At 44.6% G+C, this 23,631-nt stretch overlaps 1 protein-coding gene across 4 annotated transcripts in view; it reads left to right on the top strand.

The window, feature by feature from the left end:
- The window catches only part of OFD1 (OFD1 centriole and centriolar satellite protein), an 89,184-nt gene that overhangs the window by 57,547 nt on the left and 8,006 nt on the right, over positions 1–23,631 (top strand). For all 4 annotated transcript variants that reach the window (XM_047716430.1, XM_047716431.1, XM_047716433.1 and 1 more), the window contains 12 exons: positions 6,174–6,281; positions 8,263–8,399; positions 8,711–8,884; positions 10,936–11,042; positions 12,568–12,687; positions 14,516–14,589; positions 15,366–15,457; positions 15,861–16,050; positions 16,991–17,121; positions 17,632–17,743; positions 19,840–20,445; positions 20,940–21,063. In XM_047716430.1, coding sequence (XP_047572386.1) covers positions 6,174–6,281; positions 8,263–8,399; positions 8,711–8,884; positions 10,936–11,042; positions 12,568–12,687; positions 14,516–14,589; positions 15,366–15,457; positions 15,861–16,050; positions 16,991–17,121; positions 17,632–17,743; positions 19,840–20,445; positions 20,940–21,063 — 1,975 coding nt within the window. The remainder of the gene's footprint in view (positions 1–6,173; positions 6,282–8,262; positions 8,400–8,710; positions 8,885–10,935; positions 11,043–12,567; positions 12,688–14,515; positions 14,590–15,365; positions 15,458–15,860; positions 16,051–16,990; positions 17,122–17,631; positions 17,744–19,839; positions 20,446–20,939; positions 21,064–23,631) is intronic.

Genomic DNA, 23,631 nt, shown 5'->3' with positions numbered 1-23,631 from the left:
CTCTGTCAAATAAATAAATAAAATCTTTAAAAAAAAAAAAAAGCCATTTGAGTTGTTTCTGTATCTTGCTTGTTGTAAATGAAGCTGCAGTAAACAAAGGGATGCGTAGATCTTTTCAAAGTAGTGCTTTCGTCTGCTTTGGGTAAATACCAGTACTGGAATTACTGGATCATATGGTGATTCTGTTTCTGATTTTTTGAGGAGCCGCCATACTGTTTCCCACAGTGGCTGTACTCGTTTGCATTTGCACCAGCAGTGCCCTAGGGTTCCCTTTTCTCCACATTCTTGCCAACACTTGTTGTTTCTTGTGCTGTTGCTTTTAGCCATTCGGAGAGGTGTGCGGTGAGAGCTCCCTGTGACTTTGTTCGCATGTCCCTGATGATGAGTGACGCGGAGCATCTCTTCATGTGTCTGTTGGCATCTGGATGGTTTTGGAAAGAAGTTTATTCAGGTCCTCTGCCCATTTATTTATCGGATTGTTCTGTTGTGTTGAATTGTGTAAGTCCTTTATAGATTTTGGACTTTAATCCCTTTTGGGGTGTATCATTTGCAAGGGTTTTCTGCCATTCGGCAGGTTGCCTTCTTGTTTTGTTGATGGTTTCCTTTGCTGGGCAAAAGCTCATTATTTTGATGTAGTCCCAGTGGTTTAATTTTGCTTTTGTTGCCTTTGCCTGAGGAGACTTGTCTAGAAAAATGTTTCTACAGCTGATGCCAGAGGTATTACGGCCTGTGTTTTCTTCTAGGAATTTTATGGTTTTAGGTCTCACATTTAGGACTTTAATCCATTTTGAGCCTGTTTTGTGTGTGGTGTAAGTGGTCCAGTTTCATTGCTTTGCATGTAGCTGTCCGTTTGTTGAAGAGCTTTACTTTCCCCATGATCTATCCTTGCCTCCTTTGTTGTAGGAGTTCACGCTTGATTGACCAGATAAGCGTGGGTTTATTTCGGAGCTCTCCTTTGCGTTCCATTATCTTCGTGTGTGATGTTGTGCTGGTGCCATACTGTTTGGATTACTACAGCTTTGTAGTATATCTTGCAGTCTGGAATTGTGATATCTCCAGCTTCGTTCTTCTTTCTAAAGGTTGTTTTGGCTCTTTGGGGGATCTTTTGTAGTTCCATACAAATTTTAGGATTATTTTAGTTCTATGAAAAATGCTGTTGGTATTTTGATAGACATTGCATTGAATCTGTAGGTTGTTTTGGTTAGTATGGACCTTTTAACAGTACTGGCTCTTTCGGTTCGTGAGCATGAAATATCTTTCCATTTGTGTCCTCTTCAGTTTCTTTCATCACTATTTTATAGTTTCATAGTGTAGGTCTTTCAGCTCCTTCATTAAGTTTATTTCTAGGTATTTTATTTTTGGTGCTATTGTAAATGCCATTATTTTTTTTAAAGATTTTATTTATTTATTTGACAGACAGAGATCACAAGTAGGCAGAGAGGCAGGCAGAGAGGGGGAAGCAGGCTCCCCGCTGAGCAGAGAGCCCGATGCGGGGCTCGATCCCAGGACCCTGGGATCATGACCTGAGCCGAAGGCAGAGGCTTTAACCCACTGAGCCACCCAGGTGCCCCAATAAATGCCATTATTTTAATAAAAAAATAAACCTACTTTGTTGAGAGAGTTTTATCATGAATGGATGTTGTACTTCATTAAATGCTTTTTCTTCACCAATTGAGGTGAGCATATGGTTTTTATCTTTTCCATTATTAATGTGATATATCACCTGGATTGATTTGCAGATATTTGTACCACTCTTGTATCTGTGGAATAAATCCACTTGTTCATAGTGAATAATTTTAGTAATGTTGGATTTGATTTGCCAATATTTTTTGAGGATTTTTACATCTGTGTTCATCAGAGATATTGGCCTATAGTCTTTTGTGGCTTTTTGTTTGGTTTTTGCTTTGTTTTGGTAGTGTCTTTATCTGATTTTGGGTATCGGTAATTCCGGCCTTGTAGAATGAATTTGGAATCTTCCCTTTCCCTCTGTTTTTGGTAATAGTTTTATTTTTATTTTTTCAAAGATTTTATTTATTTATTTGAAAGAGAGCAAGCGCGGACAGGTGGAGAGGCAGAAGCAGGGAGCCCAACACGGGGCTTGATCCCAGGACCTTGGGATCATGACCCAAGCTGAAGGCAGAGGCTTAACCCACTGAGCCACCCAGGCACCCCTAGATTTCCTATTCCTGATTCAGCTTTCAAGGTTATGTTTTTAGGAATCGATCCATTTCTTCCTGGTTGTCCAATTTGTGGGCATATACTTTTTTGTGATATTCTCTTTTTAAAAAATGTTTTTAAAAGATTTTATTTTAGAGAGAGTGTGCATGCATAGAGAGAGTTGCGGGGAGGAGCTGTGGGAGAGGGAGGGAATCTCAGACTCCTCACTGAGTACAGAGCCCAACATGGGGCTTGATCTTGACCCCAAGATCATGACCTGAGCCAAAGTCAAGAGTTGGATGCTTGGGGTACCTGGATGATTCAGTTGTTAAGCATCTGCCTTCGGCTTGAGTCATGCTTCCTGGTGTCCTGGGATTGAGCCCCACAGCAGGGCTGGCTCCCTCCTCAGCGGGAAGCCTACTTCTCCCTCTCCCATTCCCCCTGCTTGTGTTCTCTCTCTCGCTGTGTTTTTCTGTCAAAAAAAAAAGAGTTGGATGCTTAACCGATGGAGCCACCCAGGCTCCCAGATGCTCTCTTTATAATCTTTTGTATTTCTGTGGTGTTGGTTGTTATTTCTCCTCCTTCATTTCTGATTTTATTTGAGTCTTTTTTTTTTTTAATGAGTCTAGTTAAAGGACTAAGTCTATTTATTTTTCCTTTTTTTTTTAATAAGTCCAGTTAAGGGTCTGTCAGTTAATCTTTTCAAAGAACCAGCTCCTGGTTTCATTGATCTGTTCTGTTGGTTTTATTTCGTTTATTTCATTTTATTTCGTTATTTCCTTTATTTCTGCTTCAATCTTTATTATTACTTTCTTCCTACTGGCTTTGGGCTTTGTTCTTTCTCTAGCTCTTTTAGGTGTTAAGGTTACATTATTTATTTGAGATTTTTCTTGCTTTGTGGTATAAGCCTGCATTGTTAAATTGTCAGAATCTTCTATCTTTAATAGCTTTTGCTGCAGCCCAAAGATATTGGACCATTGTGTTCTCATTTTCCTTTGTCTCCATGTATTTTTTTATTTGCTCTTTGATTTCATGGTTGACTCATTCATTGTTCAGTAGCCTACATGTAGTTGTATTCTTTCCAGATTTTTTTCTTATGGTTGATTACTAGTTGCATACTGTTGTGGTTGGAGATGTATGGGATGACTTCAATCTTGTTGAATTTGAGACTTGTTTTGTGGCCTAATGTGTGCTCTGTTTTGGAGTATATTTACTGTACACTTGAAAAGAATGTATAATCTGCTCTTTTAAGATGGAACCTTTTGAATGTATCTGTTAGCTCCATCTGGTCCAGCATTTCCTTCAAAGCCACTGTTTCCTCATTGATTTTCTGTCTCAATATTCTGTGCATTAACGTAAGCGGGGTGTGTTAAACTCCCTTACTATTATTGTATCACTATCAATTACTTCCTCTATGTTTGTGATTAGCTGTTTTATATATTTGGATGCTACTGTGTTGGGTGCAAAAGTATTTACATTGTTCTTTTTTTTTTTTTTTTTAAGATTTTATTTTTAAGTAATCTCTGCACCCAGTGTGGAGCTCGAACTCACAACTCAGAGATCAAGAGTTGCATGCTCCCACTGAGCCAGCGGGGTGCCCCACAATTGTTGTATCTTCTTAGTGGATTGTTCCCTTTATGACTATATGGTGTCTTCCCTTGTCTTTTCTTACGGTCTCTGTTTTATATTTTATTTTTTTAAACATTTTTTATTTATTTATTTGAGAGAAGAGAGAGACAGTGAGAGAGAGAGCATGAGCAAGGAGAAGGTCAGAGGGAGAAGCAGACTCCCCGTGGAGCTGGGAGCCTGATGTGGGACTCGATCCTGGGACTCCAGGATCATGACCTGAGCCGAAGGCAGTCGCTCAACCAACTGAGCCACCCAGGTGCCCCACGGTCTCTGTTTTAAAGTCTGTTTTGTCCAATATATATATTGCTCCCACAGCTTTCATGTCCATTTGCACAATCACGTTTTTTCATCCCTTCGCTTTCAGTCTACATGTATGTTTAGGTCTGATGTGGTTCTCCTATTGGCAGCATATAGATGGGTCTTGCTTTTTTTTTTTTTTTTTTTTTTAAAGATTGATCTGTTTATTTAGAGCAAGAGAGAGCCACATAGCGGGGAGGGCAGAGGGAGAGAATCTTCAAGCAGACTCCCTGTTGAGCAAGGAGCCTGGTGCAGGCCTGATTCCACAACCCATGAAATCATGATCTGAGCCAAAACCAAGAGTCAGACACTTAGCCAGCTGAGCCACCCAGGTGCCCCATGGATGGGTCTGCCTTTTTTGTCCATTTAGTCACCCTATGTGATTGGAGCAGTTGGTCCATTTGCATTGAAAGTAGTTATTGATAGGTCCATACTTACTGCCGTTTTGTTACCTGCTGTATGTTTGTTCTCTGTTTGTTATGCTGGGTCTTTAAGGGTGGACCCTGTTTCCTTCCCCCCTCCAGCTCTCCCAGAGCTAAGCCTGCTGATCATTAAGATACCTGGAGGAAAGCTCTGCTGATTGTAAAGGCAGGCTAAGTTAAGCCCCACTGGGTTTTGTTTGTTTGTTTGTTTTTTTAAGATTTTATTTAGTTATTTGACAGATCACAAGTAGGCAGAGAAGCAGGCAGAGAGAGAGAGAGAGAGGAGGAAGCAGACTCCCCATGGAGCTGGGAGCCCGATGCGGGGCTCGATCCCAGGACCCTGAGATCATGACCTGAACCGAAGGCAGAGGCTTTAACCCACTGAGCCACCCAGGCGCCCCAGCCCCACTGGTTTTTAAAGCCAGATGATATGGGGACTCATCTCTCCAGTGCAGGTCCCTCCTGTCTGATGCCTGGTGTGGCTGGGGTCTGCTCTGCTCCCTTCTCCGTGCTTGTGGTGTCCCTCCAGTTGGTGGTTAGTTTGGCTCCCAACTGTGTCTCTGCCCCTTCTACCGTTTTCAGTGTGGCCTACTCTCTGTGATTAACTGTGTGATGTCTGTTCTGCCAGTCTTTGGGTTTGTTTTTCTGGGTTAGGTGCTCTGCTGTGGCTGTTACCTAGGTATGTCCATGGGAGGAGGTGAGCTTACAATCTTCTTACTTTGCCACCTTCCCAGAAGTCCTATATGCCTGTTTTTTGTTTTGTTTTTTAAGATTTTATTTCTTTATTTGACAGAGATCACAAGTAGGCAGAGAGGCAGGCAGAGAGAGAGGAGGAAGCAGGCTCCCTGCCAAGCAGAGAGCCCGATGCGGGGCTCGATCTCAGGACCCTGGGATCATGACCTGAACCAAAGGCAGAGGCTTTAACCCACTGAGCCACCCAGGCACCCCTGTGCCTGTGTTTTTAATCTCAGCAATCTTACTGGGAAAATGCAGTCTCCCTGTTGTAATTTATTACAAGTAAATTGCATTTATTTATCATTTTGTTCACGTTTGACAGTTAAACTTTTTTTTGTGTAAACTTTGTCCATGTCTTGTTCCATTTTTCCATTCTTACTGGTTGTAAGAGCAATTTGATACTATGAAAATTAGTCCTCTGTTTCCATATTATTACAGCAAATGTTTTTTTCCCAGTGTATCACTTGTCTTTTGACTTCATTTCATGCCGTATAAGTTTCTGATTTTTACGTTGTTAGACTGATATTTATCCTTATTGTTTCTAGGTTTTGTGCCCTGTTCACAAAGGCCTTTCCTTAGAAATTATTCTTAAAAGATATAGAATGGAGAAAAGGATATTGTGTTTTTTTTTTTAATTTTTCTTTTTTTTTTAGGATTTTATTTATTTATTTGACAGACAGAGATCACAAGTAGGCAGAGAGGCAGGGAGAGAGATGGGGAAGCAGGCTCCCCACTGAGCAGAGAGCCCGATGCGGGGCTTGATCCCAGGACTCCGGGATCATGAGCCAAAGGCAAAGGCTTTAACCCACTGAGCCACCCAGGCACCCCACGGATAATGTTCTAAAACCAAGATTATATAAACAGTGACTGAGCAATGGTTAAATGAAAGAAATTGGTGCCGTGAAACTATATTTTACGCTTTGTTTCTTTTAGGTTTTCTCATGCAGTTTTTAAGAGAATTGGCAGAATATCATCAGTCCAAAGCGAGCCGTGATACGGAAACGCAGACAAATTCAACATTTCCTAGCAAAGACTCTCTTGGTAACTGTAGCCTTCTTTCAGAATTTTAATTGTTCTGCTTTCTCTTCAAATGACAGTGACTTGATTTACTATATTATGAGCTTGTTCCTTGACCGGGAGGGATACAACCTGCAGGTGGTGGGGGGGCTCGTTTACTCTGGCATCGCTGTGGGAAGGGACCCGAACTTCTCTCCAGTACTGCTCCCTCCTCTTGCGACTGCTAAGGCTACACCTTCCACATCTCAAGGGGACTCCAAAGGCCCATGTTCTTCCTTGTGTGTCGCATTCAACCTCTCTCTCTCTTTTTTTTTTTTTAAAGATTTTATTTATTTATTTCACAGAGATCACAAGTAGGCAGGCAGGCAGAGAGAGAGAGAGAGAGGAGGAAGCAGGCTCTCCTGCTGAGCAGAGAGCCCGATGTGGGGCTCGATCCCAGGACCCCGGGATCATGACCTGAGCCGAAGGCAGAGGCTTTAACCCACTGAGCCACCCAGGCGCCCCAACATTCAACCTCTCTTAACTGGCAGATTCTTCCCTTTGTCTCATCTAACTTAATTTTATAGCCACTACCTGAGAAATCCTAGACGACTTGCACTGTAGAAAACTAGAGAAGTTAGTGGTGTATCACTTCAGTTTATAGTTGAGGAAATGGGGGTCCACAGAGGAAGAGCAACTTGGAAGCAAGTCTGGGGCAGAACTGATATTAGAGTCCAGGTTTTCCGAAATTGTGTGATTAATTGATTTCTTGGCCCTTCCTGAGTCTTAATGAGTAATGGTGCTTTTAACCTGTAAGAAGATAAGCCTATAATCTGTAAAAGTTACACTGTATAACGAGGCCTTTAATTTATTTTGGCATAGCTTTTATTCCATTGGGAACATGGTATGTGCTTATTCTAGAGCAGTGCTGTCCAATAATATGAACCACATGTGTAATTTTTAATGGCCTAGTAGCCATAGTAAAAAAAAAAAAAAAAAAAAACACCCCACAGGTGACTTTGTTTTAATATATTTTATTTAACTCAATATGACCAAAATATTCCAACATGTAATCAATATAAAAAAACTAAAGAGATTAGTTTAGATAAAATTTCTATGTTCAGTCCTTAAAATCTGGTGTGTCTTTTACACTTAGAGCACATGTCAGTTCAGATGGTCACATTTTGTCTGCTCAGTGGCCTCATGCGGCTAGAGAGTCCTGTATTGAACAGTAACAATTACAGAGCATTTGGAAAAATACAGAAAGGACAACGGAAAGTATGTCTAAAATTCTCTAAAGGGATGAACACTGTTGGTACCTCTGCCAGGCTTTTACCCTGTGTATCTTCTTTGGTGGATGGTGGTGGTGGTGGTGGTGGTCCTCTAGGTCGAGGTTTGCATGTCACGTGGCTCATGCTGATCTGCAGTTGGTTTGAGGGCTGTGGGTCCTGGAGATGGCAGGAGACTGCGGGACAGCCTGTGGGCCTGGTCTCAGTCCCCGTTAGGCTGTCATGTAGTTGCTTAGCCCTCTAGGACTCACTTAAACTGTAGGGGGCACTTTCCTTTCCTAGAAAGCTGAGGAGTTGAAGTACATGATCTTTGTTTATTTTAAGGTCAGTGTTCTGAACGTGTAAGTCACACCTTTAACCAAGTCCACTGAAAGTGCTCTCTGCCTTGGCATTTAGGGACTGGAAAGAGAAGCCAGTGTTTTCTGGCTTTCTTCGCCCCTGATATTTGAGGATGAAAAATTTCCAACACACAGGAAGGATGAAAAATTTCCAACACACAGTTGGATGCTGAACACTCGTGTACCTAGATTCTCCCAATAAATTTGTGTGATACTTGCTCAAGCCCTTGTTTGTCCCATCCGTTAATCCGTCTTAATTTTTTTATGTTTCAGAGTCAGTGGCAGAGATCCCTACACTTCCCCCTAAGTATACTCTTCGCTTTTGAACAGAGCTCTAGCCTCGTGCTCACCTGACCGCATCTCTCTATCCTAACTTCCCTTGTTGTTGTTTTTTAATAGTGAAAAAGCTTCAGCTCATTGATGATCAGTTTGCTGATGCTTACCCTCGGTGTCCCAAGTTAGAATCTTTAGAACTAAAGTTAAGTGCATATAAGAGAGAAATAGAACAGCAACTTCGGGAAGAAATGTGTCAAAAGGTAAGTTGTATCTTGTTGCTCTTAGCAAGGGTGATACTGGTGCTTGTCTTTTAATGTCTTAGTCTTAGGTATAAGAGAGAAAATGTGGAATCTTTACTAATGAATGTGAAATTATTGCACATAAGATTCTAATTTCATTTTTTGGTGCTTTTTGAATGAACGCTACAGGTACAGTGAATGAGAGGAAACTAAATAGTTAATCTGAATGTATTTAAGTGCAGCATTCGTGTTAATCCATCTAACCATCAAGAGAGAAGTTACTTCTTTAGTATAGTTATTGGTATTTACAGTTATTTGTAATCAATTGGCAGTTTAAGTATTTTAAAGATACGGAAATAGCAAAAGTTAAAATGGAAGAGAAAAGAAAGTCTGAGAGGGAATTAGCTGAGTTCCGGAACGAACTGGAGCGAGCTTGTCAAGCAAAATCTGAAGTCCTCATTTCTCGGGAAAAGATGGCCCTTGAGAGAATTCAAAAGCACCAAGAGGTAACATTTTAAAATTATTTACTGGGTGTCTGTTTCCTGCAGCTCTTAGTAGAGGGGCTCAAGGTCCGAGACTGGGCAATGGGACAGTCGGTCAGATAGGACAGAGCCCTACGAGAGTGCTAGGGATTGGGCTCAAGGACACAAGTAGAAGGATGGGCCTATAAGCGATTTGCAGACTTCATTGCTCCGAAATTGCTGGCAGGAAAGCACTGTGAGTGTGAACATCCATGTGGGGATTGTGAGAAACTCGCACTGAATAAGCTTCGTCCTCTCGGGCAGGTTTGAGGGTTGGGGGGCAGCTTCCAGAAGAGGATCAGCAGTTGCGGAACGGCTGTGTTGCGGGGAGAGGCAGAGCAACGCCCCAAAGCAGACAGGACGGCCGGCGCCGTGTTGAGGGCCCGGCTGAGACGGGCAGCCTGCGCCTGATACCGACCAGACCGGGCGCTTGTGGGCGATTGTCCTGTTCCAGTTCTTGGGAGGCCTTTAAGGTCAGCGAGGGTAGAAAGAGGCCCTTGTGGAGTGGAGCTTTATAGAGCTGAAGTGACTTGGCTTGAAAAAGGCAGCCTGTTTAATTAAAGATTTTGGGGTTCAGTGGGGGTGGTGAAGGGAGCCAGTAGGGAAGCTACTAACCCAGGGGAGAAGGGAGGGCCATGTGGCAGTGTCTGAGACCTCAAGGACAAGGTCTGGGGCTACCGACAGGAGGACGGATAAGTGTGGGTCAAGAGGTTAGGGTTTCAGGCCGACTGGCAACAACACGCTGTGTGCTGCCATTGGGTCAAAGCGCGGGGTCCCCAGAGCAGTGGAGTCCAGGCCTACAGAAGTCAGCCAGGTGGCTGTTTGATCTTCTCTCGCGGAAAGTGATGGGACAGGAGGTGGAAAGGTTGTGGCGTGCAGGAGGCATGGGTCCATTCTTGTAGGAAGATCCAGTTCCTTTCGCGAGGGGCTGTCTTCGACCAGCCCGGCTTGGGACCACTGTTGCCTGCGTCCGGCCGCAGCTGCTGCCGTCCGGAGCTCTTGATCGGGGCTTCGCGGTCACACCCAGTCGGCTCATGCTGACCGCACCCCAGTATGATTTTGTTTACTTTATCTGGTGATTGGGCTCCTCCAAAAATAAATGTGGGCAGCACCGTCTGTCTTTGAGATGATTGGATTATGTTTAGATAAATAAGGGCATCCTCAAGTCAGGTGACTGACTCCTTCAGCCCAGTCAGCTACCAGACCAGAATGTTCATTTAGTTAACTGATGCTCTAAGGGCTCTGGACAGGAGGGCCCTCCTCACGCACAGCATTGTGTCTTTCTTCCACCACCTGGAATGCCCTTCCCCTTTTGTCTCTGATGAAACGTTCTTGGCCTTCAAAATCCGGCTTGAATGTTAACCTGCTTGTGACGCCTTCCCTGGTCTACGGACCCATTCAGCTGCCGCTCCAGCCGGGGTCTTTCTGTAGTTCAGTTATAACATCCTCACGGCATCGTCTGATTATTTCTCTCTCCCTGACTAAACTGTGAATTTTGGAAAGGTGGGACCTGTGTCTCTGCATCTTTCTCTGGCCAGCTCCAAGAGTGCTGTTTGACACAGGCTAGGTATTCTGTGAAGCCTTTTGCTCAGTGAACGCACAAATGGAAGTGAGGCCCATTCCTTCAGCTTGCTACTGCTGAGTCAGAATGACTTAGGAACGGGAGCTTTCCGACAGCAACAGAACCAGGAGCGTTCTAGTCTTCGGGAGCTTTATTGCTGAATACACATTTTGTCATTCCTTTCCTTGCTGAAGCACTTACCAAATTTTAAGTGTCTGAGAGATATTACGTAGAATAAATAGACGAGGGATGTTAGGAATACAGACTAACGGAGTTTCACAGTCTTTGAAGGAGGGAACACATGTTTGGGCGAGGAATTAGGAAAAGCGCACCTCCATTCGGAGCCTCTTAAAAGGGAAATTGTGGCACTAAATGTCTGGAGTTTGTTCTCCGGAACTTAGGAAGCAAGATGTTAGTTCAGATCTGTTTTATTTCCTTTAGCTTGCTTACTGAAAATTAACGCTTTCTTACGCAGATGGAAACCAGAGAAATTTATGCTCAGAGGCAGCTTCTACTAAAAGATATAGATTTGCTAAGAGGCAGAGAAGCGGAGCTGAAGCAGCGAATGGAAGCTTTTGAATTGTGAGTAACGGGGATTTGTTTCGCATATTCAGAATGAATGAGATTTTAAAGAACTAAATAGGTGTCTTGATAGTCCGATGCTAATTGCCAAGTGGAGTTTTTGGATGTAAAAGTGACAACACCTGATTTTAAAAGGCACAAGAGAAACAAAGACTAGGGTTTCCTTCATGAGATATTAGACATTAGGGTGAAAGCAGAATGAGGCACCGTCACCAGGCTACAGTAAGACCAGACACATAATTTGAAGAAGCTAATGATGCTTTGACAAATCCCATGTTTCTCACTTACAGGCCGTCATTCAGCTCTCAGAGTTGCAAGCGCACATAGCACCTGAACTCCAGACACCCAGACCTTCCACCTTTCCCTGCTCTGCTGCCAAAAAAAAAAAAAAAAAAGAAAAGGAAATATGGTAGCTCTGACTCTTGAGTTGTCCTGGGTGAAACTGTTTCTCCTGGTGTTGTGTTACTTTTCTAAGTGCTCATGGATGTATCACCCTTCACGTCTTACCTGGGATTAATACCAGGCTCACCAGTCTGTAGTTGGTGGAATGAGCTTTCTTTCCCATTTGGGATCTTGACATTCATAGATACTCCAGGAGTCCGATTTTATTGAAGTTTGTTTCCATCTTCATTAATGTTTTTTCACTCTCTTAGGCTCTGTTCATTTGATTTCTTCTCTCTGCCTTTCTTACTCTCCTTTTCACGGTACGGAAGTGGCACATGGATAATGAGAGAGAAAAGTAAAGGGACAAAATGTGTGCAGATTATTGGTTACATAATCATGATTATATTGTCATTTCCTTACCTCCACCTCTCCGACTCCTCCTGTCTAAGCATGTTAAAGTGGATTTAATGCACCTTTGCCTTCCAGATTAGCCAGCAGAGGGTGCTCTAACACAAAGGATTTATCTTTTACTTGGAACAGGCTGTGTTCATAGGTCTCACTGTGCTTTGGTCTAAGTACCTGTGAATTCCTGGCTCCAGAGTTGGTTTTGTGGGTGATGCGGGGGGGTGTCTCACCATGAAAAGCACTCCATTCTCCGGATTTGGAGGTTCTGAAGCACCCATCTATCGTTTCCTCTTTCTTTTGGCACTCTTTCCGACATTCAGTTGATGGATTATTAAATGCCAAAAATGAATCTTCTATCTATAATTCTTATGGGCTCATCAATTAAGTCTCACAGTTAGAAATAATATTCTAGAAGAAATAAGCATTTAAGTACACTAGAGTTTGGGTTGTAGCTTTGTGACTAAAAACATCACTCTTTCATCCCTAAATTGATGATGGCCATCGATTCGCTGGAACCTCTTTTTGAGTGTGGTAAGAGACCACTTTGATCTTAGTACATTCACCCTCCCCATAGCCAGGAGCCACTGGATAATTCATTCCATCTGCTAGTTGATGAACTAAGTCAGTTCATTAAGTAGATGGAGGAACTAAAACACAGGTGATTTTTTTCCCCTAAATTTGTTACTTCAGATATTGTGGTTTTCTTATTTGCTTTCTCTGTTTTTGCTAATTTCAGGGCTCAGAGGCTGGAAGAGGAAAAAAATAAAAGCATAGCTGACGCACTTAGGAAGAAGGAGCTGGATATAAAGGGCATTGAGGAGAGCTATGACCAGAAGCTCAAGAATGAACTTCTCAAGTAATTGCTTCGCACTGCTAAAGGAATCCTGTGTTCCATTGAGTTGCTAGAAACACAGCAACACTGATGAAATAGATAAGATGGACAGTTTATGGCAACATTTGGTGTTTAAAAAAATACACGTTTTATTGGTAGTCACGCCTTTCCCATGAATGTTTAAGATGGGTTTAAAAAGGTACAGAGAATGGCATCCTCTGCTCATTCTTACTCGTAGCTTCTCTGACACTGACTGAATGAAGGCTTATGGTTTGCTTCAGTTTTTAGGGCACATTAGGATTTGCTCGGTTTTCACAGCTGAGCAGTTGCAAAGTTGGAAGTACGATCATTTTCCGTTCTCGCCTCACGCTGGCATGAAGATGGGGATAGGTCACGATTTCTCTCGTGGCCTTCTTCCTGGTTACAGCGTTTGTCACTGAACGTGTGCCCGGTATTCCTTCAAGGTTCTGCCAAGTCTGAATCCAGAAAAAGGGTTAGCTCTGTGAAGTAAAACACAGCATAGAAGAGGAGAAGATGGACAGACATAGTCTCTGGGGCTTTCCTGTAGCCTGCGTTGTGTGTTCCGGTGAATAGTGTCTCGTGCAAAGATGTTAAGCCCGTATGGTGGCTTTCCCTCCCGTGTGGCACGGCAGCTGGCACACACTGAGTGCTCTCTTAGTACTGACTAAGTGCGTGTGGACTGAAGCGATGGCTCCGCTCAGCTCCTCTGGCCGTGTCTTAGTCATTGGCCTCTTTAGAATTTTTGATAGAATGAGAGAGGTAGGGAACAAGCAGGGAGGAGGGTTAGAGAGGGAGAAGCAGACTCACAGCTGAGCAGGGAGCCCGATGTCGGGCTCCATCCCAGGACACGAGATCAGGACCTAAGTTGCAGGCAGACGCTTAACTGACTGAACCACGTAGGCGCCCCCCGACTGGCCTCACCTTATTGCCTTGCCCATAACTTGTCATGGGTATTCCACTCTGTAGTACCCACAAAGGTTTCTGGAGGTTATTCTTTAAAAGAATTCTGTTAAAAAAGAAAAGTAGCACCTTTTCATTGTATCAGTTTTGAAATGATGAGTCTCATCTATGTATTATGTCTGCTCCTCTAACATACCAGCGAACACTGAAGTAAATCTAGTTGTTACACACATTTTTCTTCCCTTACTCCTCACAGTTTGCTAGCTTTGCCCAGCCATGGATAGAATGAGCTGTTTGGTATCACTTGTCGGGCTTTGGGTGTCCTCAGATGACTTCCGCAGGTTTTGAAGTTGGGAGAATATCACAGGATTGCTTCTCCTTCCTTTCTCTGGCCTCTGAACCAGAAAGTCAGCTGGTAACAGCTGGCGGAGGTGGCTGAAGCCGCGTGAGCTGTGCCTTGGGTATCGCTAATTCGGGTCTAATGCTGTTGGCAGTTGGCTCTCAATACTGTGCTCCACCTTGAAGGGCAAAAGTGCGTATCTTAGAGCGGGGAGAAAGGATAGGTGAATTGGATTGTAAGTGACTGACGTGGTTATCATTTGGGATCTAGAGTGTCACGAACACTGTAAGTTGACCTTAATTTACTACCTCGTGTCAGTCGAGACCAACTGAGAAATAATTGCTCTCAGTAACCTCACATCTTCGGGACCCTTGATTTTTGTGTGATTTGAGTTTTGGGACCTGATTAACAGGATCGCAGCCGGGTTTTATGGACCTTCTATGTTCAGATCCCTGGCTTTTGTTTTGAGAGAGCCTGAGGTTTACCTGTTGTCACCTTGGGGTCCCCGGTGCCGTAGATAAGCTCATGTGTTGACGACAGTCTGTCCAGGAAAGGGACCAGGAGCTCATTTTTGGTTCTTCTGATTGGCAGGTATCAACTTGAACTTAAAGATGACTATATCACCAGAACTAACAGGCTGATTGAAGAGGAAAGGAAGAATAAAGGTGATTGGGGGCAAGCTGTATTTTTCAGCACTGATACAGGCTGTTAGCTTTCCTAGTTGGGCCTCTTCTGTATCCTAAAAAAGACAGAGCTAACACATCCTTGTTACTACAAAAGTTACCTGTTTTTTGTTATCTTAATTTCAGAAAATAAAAAAATACTCTCACTACATTTTTGTGAACCTTAGTGTTTAACCTTTTGTATATTCACAAAGGTCAGTGATTTATCAGCAGGATTTTATCCAACTTGATTTCAGTGTATTTTGATAAATGTGATTGTCAAGAAGGTGGCAGCAACTTATTGACATCCCTTAAATACCACTCTTAACCATGAAAGAGACTTCATTTCTTCCTAAGGAAAATTTTGACTTCTGTGTCCCTGTGACCTAGTTTCTTATTTCTTTTACTTCTAGTGTATTTTTCTGTTTCGTGATATTTTCACATGATCGATAACCTCTTAAACTCTTGTAGACATTAGCCCGAAACTAGGAAAGCTGGATAATTTTTCAGTCTTTGAGGTATTTTGCATTTTAATATATGTGTAGCGGGAGGGCGTTTGCCGCATATTTGACAGCTGCAGCTAACATCCCATCCCCTGTTGTGTAACAGGGCTTATTTCGTGCTTGCCTGCTGATTTTTTTTTTTTTTTTGGCCCTGACGTCTGCTTATTTAGATAATGAAATAGTAGTCATTAGAGCTGATCTATTGGCCATAAATTATTAAATGATTTTATATTCACTAGGAAAACATGATGTTAATTGGTTGGCTCTTTCTTTCAGAAAAAGCTATACATTTGCAAGAGGAGCTCACAGCTATTAATTCAAAAAAGGAAGAACTTAATCATTCAGTGAATCGTGTCAAAGAGCTTGAGGTAATTGTTAAGCCTGTTGTTTTGAAACAGACATTAAGACAATGTATGAAACTTCAATTTTAGTCATACGTAATTTATCTTCATTTATCCTCTTGATGTGTTCGGACTGTTTATTCCGTGACTTTGTTGAGCCCTTAGTTGCATCCGGAAAATGGGGTAATGATCAGAAGCACTAGCTTTGCAGGACAGGGTTGTACACGGTAGCAGCTGGATGAACTGGCCCCTGGCCCAGCGTTAGGGCAAAAGATGACTGTGGGAGCTGGGGTCTCGTCGCGGAGAACCAGACTTCTGTTAAGGGGCCTTAATTCAGTGGTGACGCTCAGCTCTGGGCGGCCCGCCAGCTTACATGGAGGCAACCCTGTAAAGTCACCGTTCAAGTACCGGTTTTTCTGTTTCATTGCAGCTTGAGTTAGAGTCTGTCCGAGCCCTGTCTTCGGCAGTAACCAAGCAGAACCATCTGCTGAATGAAAAGGTGAAAGAGATGAGTGACTATGCACTCCTGAAAGAAGGGAAACTGGAGCTTCAGGCACAAAATAAATTACTTAAACAACAACTGGAAGAGACTAGAAGTGAAAACGTGCGTCTCCTAAACCGTAGGTCTTTTTTTTCTAATTGGCTTTGTAATTGCTATTAGCTTGGTATTCTGAAAGCGCTTTGTCCTGTCAGGGAAGCTTCAGTTAGGAAGATTTTATAAAATTAAGATTCTCGAATCGGAGTTATTTTTGCTTGCTGCTATGTAGTCATGGCACTAAGACACAAGAGGGTCCCCAGCTCCCCTTGCCCACTGAACCCTCCGGACTGCTGGTGTCCGGCCAATGGGGACATGATCAAGCGCTTGGAAGGAGGGAACAGCGAGGTTGAGGTGATTGTGATCCCTTCTCCATCTCCTCCTTGTGGAATAGCCCTGGGCTGGCCCTGGGCCTCAGCAAAGTGAAATTCCTGACCCTTCAGCAGTGCCCTGTGCCTGCTCGCTCTGTCCAGCTCTGGGAGTGCCTCCCTTACCGACCCTCCAGGCCTGAGGGCTGGTAACTGCGTGGCTGCAGTCCAGCCCAGGGAACTGCACCACCGTTAGTGGCCACCCTGTGTAAGTGTCTCTTTATTAAAGGGTCTTCTGATGACCCGTACTGGGAACACCATCTGCTTGCTTTCTGGACCCTGAGTGCCGCTAACAGGGGCACAGGTCGGATTGGACCTAGGGGCCATCACTGGCAGGCTTTGACAGAGCGTTCTTTCTGTGCCTCTATGCAGAGTAGAGGAGGGAGGTGGTCATTCACGTTCATTTGAGGATTTGAAGGAGTCCTTGTACTGGGAGTAGAACTCTGAAGAGTGGTAGAGTTTGCAGTTATGTGCATTAAATTCTTTTGTTCTGAAATTGGTGATTCAGGATTGCTCTTAGACCATTTAGTAAAACGAATGTTAATTGTGTGCTTACAAAGAAGGAGCAAAACCATCTTAAAGCCTCTTTAGCTGCTTTGGTGAAGGGAAATGAGAAAACTTCAGGTTGGTGATGACCAAGCTTTTTTACCTTCATAGGTATAGCTCAGCCATCTCCCGAGCTGGCAGTTTTTCAGAAAGAACTAAAGAAAGCAGAAGACGCTATCGCATTTGAGCATAAGGAGTTTGAAAGCCACAAGCAGGCTTTGCAGAAGCAGCTGCAGAGTGAAGTGAGTATTGCTCTGCGCTCACCCGGTGTCAGGGCGGTGCACTTTGTGGGTGTGTAAACTCGGTGTGCATCACACCAGCATAAATCAGATCTACTTTAACATGAGAAATTCCCCCCATATGCGAATCATTCCACCAGTGTTCTTTCTCATCTGAGAAAATTCTTGAGTGATTGTGACATTATATTCATAATAGTGATACAATCAAGAGGAAAGTAAATTCCCCTACACACGTGGTTTTCCAAGTCGTGATGGTGCCCATTGTTCAAAGTATCCCTTGATCCTCACCCCAAAACTTAATACTATCTGTCTCCGTCCTGGAGTAGCTGCTGTGTGAGACGAGTAAAGAAGGAGCTAGAAAACTTGTTAGTGTGTTCTGTGGTTTCATAGGTATAAACCTGCTCAGAATTGGCAAAAAAGAGAAAGAATAAGCCAGAGGAGAGAATTGGTCCTTTTGAAATAAGCTGTGATTTGTCTTCTGTTCATTTCTTTTCCTTCCCTAAATCTTTTCAGATCGAACATTCTGCACAGCTGAAGGCCCAGATACTTGATTATGACGACTCCGTAAAGAGGTTAACTATACAGGTTGCCGATTTGAAATTGCAACTGAAGCAAACCCAGACAGGTCAAAGACATTTTTAACGTGTGTGTGTGTGTGTGTGTGTGTAAAGCTTCTGATGTTTGTGAAAATGTAATGATGATTACTCAGTGAATTTTTAGTAATTCTCCTAGCAGGGGAAGAGTTATAGAAATATGTGTCAGCTGAGAAGTAAAACTTCTATTTCAGAACTAGCAACCAGGTCCTCCGCTCCAGTGACCTGCTTTCACAGGTGCCCCGTGACTCAGGAGAGGTGTGGTAGTGACACAGGGGTCCCCAGATTCATCCCGAACCTAGGCTTTCCTTTTTTGCGTGTGGCCCTGCCGCAAAGACCAGTTGACTGTTCCGTGGTGTGATGTGTGCCCGGGCAGACGTGTACTCGCGTGCGAGAAGCAGGGCGGTCAGAAAAACGAGCACCACTGCGAGCGGAGTCCTTGTTTCGGATCCCCGTTGTGAAGTCCGTTCTCTGACCCTGGGCACACTCCCTTGAACTTCCTTGGGCCTCAGTGTCCTCACTGTGTAACGGGGCCAGGAGTGGCATTGGGCCGTGTGGATGAAGATGAAGCAAGATGGGTGGCAGTACGGGGCCTGCGACACACATGACACCGAGCGGGTGGTTGCTGCTGTCATTTTCTTACTCCCATTTTCACTGCTGTGCATGACGTCCGCCCCTTCCTACGTCGTAACAGGGACGCCGAAGCTTCCGCACCTTCTTTGGCCGCTTGCAGGCACGGAGCAGGTTCCTCCGTGTTACCGGTGGGCGTGCTTTCTCGCTTCTTTGTTCCGAAACCCCCTCCGTCCCATTCGCGCTCTGTCCTGGTTAGGCCCTTGTTCTTCTCCCCACACAGGTTTTCCCTTTACTCATTTCTACTCTTGCCTGCTCTTCACTGTCTCTCCATAATTCTGTTTGCTGCACTGTCCACAGCTGTAATTCTGGTGACCTCGTATCAGGAAAAACACTTCAAGAAGGTGGAACCTTTTGAACCCCCCGTGGCACATTGCGAGCCTCTGTCTGGCGGCGTCCTCAAGGAGGCGTTGCGGGAGAGGTAGTGGTCCGGAGTGCCGGCTTTGCCCCGGGCAGTGCCAGCGGCTCTCCACCTTGCTCACTGGGTGAGCCAGCCTCAGTAGTCTCTGCCCTCCATCCATAAAATGGGAGCAGTGAGCGTTCTTAGCCCATAGTGTTGTCGTGACTGCATGTCCTCCTTCCCTTATCGGAAACTCAGGCCAGGGCTGTGGCCTGTGGATTTTGCCACGGCCCTGGGGGTTCTGCGCAGCATCCTGCAGTGAAACATGGTAATTACTTTGTAATCAAATGGATGAATATTCATGCTAAGTGGACTAAGTGAAGATTGTAAATGTGTTTATATTGGTTCAGGTCAAGCTTTTCAACCAGATCAGTTGGGCTTTGCCACCAAATAAATTAGGAATATATTTTCAGTTTCCAGAACTTTTTAGATTTCACAATTGTGTGTAATGGATTGTGAAGTAATATCATGCGTAATGAAAGGTACATACAGGGACGCCTGGGTGGCTCAGTTGGTTAAGCGGCTGCCTTCGGCTCAGGTCATGATCCCAGCGTCCTGGGATCGAGTCCCGCATCGGGCTCCTTGCTCAGCGGGGAGCCTGCTTCTCCCTCTGCCTCTGCCTGCCATTCTGTCTGCCTGTGCTCACTCTCTCTCCCTCTCTCTCTGACAAATAAATAAAATCTTAAAAAAAAAAAAAAGCAGTATTAAGGACAAGCTTCCACATTAGTTTCTGAAGCTGCAGTCATGACGGTAATTATTAACACTTATCAAAAGATTGTATGTACCTTTTTTTTTTTTTTTTAAAGATTTTATTTATTTGTCAGAGACAGAGGGAGAGAGAGTGAGCGAGCACAGGCAGACAGAGAGGCAGGCAGAGGCAGAGGGAGAAGCAGGCTCCCTGCCGAGCAAGGAGCCCGATGTGGGACTCGATCCCAGGACGCTGGGATCATGACCTGAGCCGAAGGCAGCTGCTTAACCAACTGAGCCACCCAGGCGTCCCCTGCTTTTTGTTTTTGAAAAATCATGATCTCAATCTATTTTAACTCTCTTCTCTGCCTTTTCCCGTCATTTCTCACATGGTCTTCTTGGAACCCACAGCGCTCGAGAACGAGGTGTACCGCAGGCCCAAGCAGTCTCTGATCGAGCAGTCCGTCAGCAGACTACTGAGTGGCAAGACGGCGGTGCCTTGTGATGCAGATGTAGGCGGGGATTTCTTAAAAAATACTCTCGACCAGGAAATGCCGATGGTGGTTATACCAAGGATCATAAGTTATCCAAATGCAAGCACAGAGAGCAGTTCCCGTGATTCTGACCTTGAGTTTGTAGCCAGTACCAAGGCCAGGATGAAAGAGCTAGAGCAAGAGACCGAACGTTTGGAGAAAGCTTTCCGAAATTACCATCGAAGAGTTAGTCAACTCCCTGCTAAAAGCCCTTTAGCAGCCAAGAGCCCACCACCGCTGCACTTGCTAGGAACACTCCAGAGCATCGATTCGAGTTCATCCCAAAGACGCACTTGTGCTGAGGACAGAGTTGTCTCCGAGCAGCCTCCGGTGGGCACCACCGAAGAGGACAAGAGCAGCACCTTGGAGGCATGGGCGGGCAGCAAGGCCTCGCGGCCACGCAGGGGCACCACCTCCAGACGCCTCTCCTCCACTCCCGTTCCCAAAGCAAAAAGGAGCCTCGATGGTGAAATGTATCTGGAAGGTGAGTGGCTGCCGGGAGGGTTGCAGGAAGCTCTGGGTTTGCTCTGGTCCTTGGAGGGCCTCTTACCCGAGTCTGAGTGCAGCCTGCCCGAGATGGTAGGAGGGAGCAGGAGCCGAGCCCGGGGTCGCCTGAGCCCCAGCACTGCTGTCCTCTCTCTTGACCTGCCTTTCCTTGTTAACAGGGGCATCTCCCTTAAGGTGTGTGGGGTTGCTGTGGGCAGTGTTGGGGTAGTGTCCTTTTCTAGCAATTTCCTGGGCACGCAGACATGTGCAGAGCGACAGTGGCTTTCCCTTTACCGCTGGTTAGTTGGGTACATTTTATTTTTCCTACTGTATTTTCATTTAGGCGCTTGAATCGTTAGTTTGAGATCACTTATGTCATACACAGCTATTTACAAGGATAGTAGAACTCATTGTCAGAGTAATAGAACTGTTTGGAGACCATGTTGCTGTCCTCTCCTTGCAATTCTTAAAGTCAAGCCTTCTGCCCCTTAGGTCTGGACCGATCCCACGCGGCTGACCCCAGTCCTTGTCCCGACAGAACACCCCGGCCTTCATCTGCTGAGTCCAGGCACAGCGCTGCCCTCCACCCGCCGCCCAGCCCTCCGGAGCAGGCCAGGTAATACCACCTTCTGCTGGACCTCAGCTGAGTCTGCTGAGCTGCTCGGGGTCTCACCCTGGACTCGCTGGGCTTTTCAGTGGCAGTATAGCATCAGTAGTCAGGTTGTAAGATGACGTGTGATCTTTGAGAATGATCTAAATTACCTGGGCCGGGGGTGGGGAGGAACATTCTTTTTAGTAAAGAAGTAATTTCTATATGTTTACTAAACTTGGCATGTAGGATCTACACTCTGCTATCAGTAAACAGCTTCGTACTTCAGAATAGACCCAGTTGGGCGCCTGGGTGGCTCAGTTGTTTGAGCAACGGCCTTCGGCTCAGGTCACGATCCCGGACTTCCAGGATTGAGTCCCGCATTGGGCTCCCAACTCCTTGGGGAGTCTGCTTCTCCCTCTGACCTCCTCTCTCTCATGCTCTCTTCCTGTCTCTCTCTCAGATAAATACAATCTTTAAAAAAAAAAAAAAATAGACCCAGTTAACGGAGATAAAACAAATGGACCAAATCTGCGAAAACAAATTCAGTTTAAACTTAAAACAATTTCACACATCACTAAAAAGTCATATAAAAATATTTTGGTATTTAAATATAAACAAACAAGGTTCCAGTCTCTTTTTGTACTTAAGCATAGTTGACAACATTACATTCATTTCAGGTAGAAAACGTAGTGAGGGGACTCATCACGTTACGCTCTGTTCCCCACAATTGGAGCTCGGCCTGTCACTGTACAACACTGTTGCACGGCCCTTGACCATATTCCCTGTGCTGTGCCTTCTGTTCCCATGGCGTGTTCATTTCATACGTGGAAACCTGTACCTCCCCCTCCCTTCACCCATTTTGCTCATCCCCCTGCCCACTTCCCTCTGGCAACCATCACTTTGTTTTGTATTTATAGGTCTGATTCTGCTTTTTCTTTGTTTATTCATTTTTTAAAAGATTTTATTTATTCATTGTAGGGAGAGTGCACGTGAGTGGTGGGGGGGCAGAGGGAGAGAGACTCTCAGGCAAACTCTGCGCTGAGCGTGGAGCCCGATGTAGGGCTTCGTCTCACAACTGTGGGATCGTGGCCTGTGCCGAAATCAAGAGTTGGGTGCTTAACCGACTGAGCCAGCCAGTGGCCTCTGTTTGTTCGTTTGTTTTTCAGACTCTACATGTAAGTGAAATTACGTGGTATTTGTCTCTCAGTCTGATTTATGTCGCTTAGCATAATACTCTCAGATCTATGCGTGTTGTTGCAAGTGGCAAAAATCTCGTCCTTTTTTATGGCTGAGTAATACCCCATTATGTATAGCTGTGTATGCACCACATTTTCTTTACCATTCATCAGTTGTGGACACTGGGGTTGCTTCCATATCTTGGCTGTTTTAAATAATGCTGCTGTAAGCATAAGGGTGCATGTATCTTTTGAGATTAGTGTGTTCCTTTTCTTTGCATAAATACCCAGTAGTGAAATTACTGGATCATATGGTATTTCTGTTTTTAATTTTTTTTAAAGATTTTATTTATTTATTTGACAGACAGAGATCATAAGTAGGCAGAGAGGCAGGCAGAGAGAGAGGGAGAAGCAGGTTCCCCTATGAGCAGGGAGCCTGATGTGGGGCTCGATCCCAGGACCCTGAGATCATGACCTGAGCCGAAGGCAGAGGCTTTAAACTAGTGAGCCACCCAGGCGCCCCTCCTTAGTTAAGTTTATTTCTAGGTGTTATTTTTTGGTGTAATTGTAAATGAAATTGATTTCTTAATTTCTCTTTCTGCTACTTTGTTATTATTGTGTGGAAATGCAGCCCATTTCTGGGTATGAATTTTCTAGCCACGACTTCCCTGAATCCGTTCATTTTAATAGTTTTTCGGTGGAGTCTTTAGGATTTTTTATGTTTAGAATCATGTCATCTGCAGATGGTGACGGTTTGGTTCTTTCTTTCCAATATGGATGCCTCGTATTTCTTGTCCGATGGCTGTGGCTAGGACTTTCAGTACCGTGTTGAATAAAAGTGGCAAGAGTGGACATCTTGTCTCGTTCCTGATCGTATAAGGTTCCAGTTTGTAGATCATTGAAATAAATTCCAGGCAGTGGGTCCTGCGGTGTGATTGGTGAAGTAGGAGGCATTGGGTGTGTTGAGGGATTTGAGTCATACGGAGGACCCCTGTTTGTGCCTGGTCCCCATGGCTGGAGATGCTGGCTCCTTAGTTCTGGGCTCCGGTCTGGGCTTCTGCGTATTGACTCCGTTACACTGTGCAGAGCTGAAAACTGCCACATGTGCCTGTTACTATCCTAACACCTGTAATGGTGTTTTATATCATTCTTTGTTGTAATAAAGCCAGGAAGAAAGCTGAGTTAGGGCTCTTTGATGCACATGGGCTTGTAGTACAACCTCTTCAGCTGACATGTGCTGAGGGTGTGCAGAATCCGGGTTTCTCAAAAATGCTTTCTGGTTCTTGAGAAAGTTAACTCGTCATAGGAGCACTGTGGTAATGGTGGTAGTGCCTGTCTTACGGCGTGTGGTGGCCGTGAGGGGTCACCGAGCCAAAGGCTTTGAGGGATGCCTGATGCGCGGAAGGTGCCCCCGGCA

This window comes from Lutra lutra, chromosome X (assembly GCF_902655055.1).
Source record: "Lutra lutra chromosome X, mLutLut1.2, whole genome shotgun sequence".
In the NCBI taxonomy this organism is placed as follows: Eukaryota; Metazoa; Chordata; class Mammalia; order Carnivora; family Mustelidae; genus Lutra; species Lutra lutra.
The sequence above is the reverse complement of the archived record's forward strand: the minus strand, read 5'-3'. Positions and strand labels throughout refer to the sequence as shown.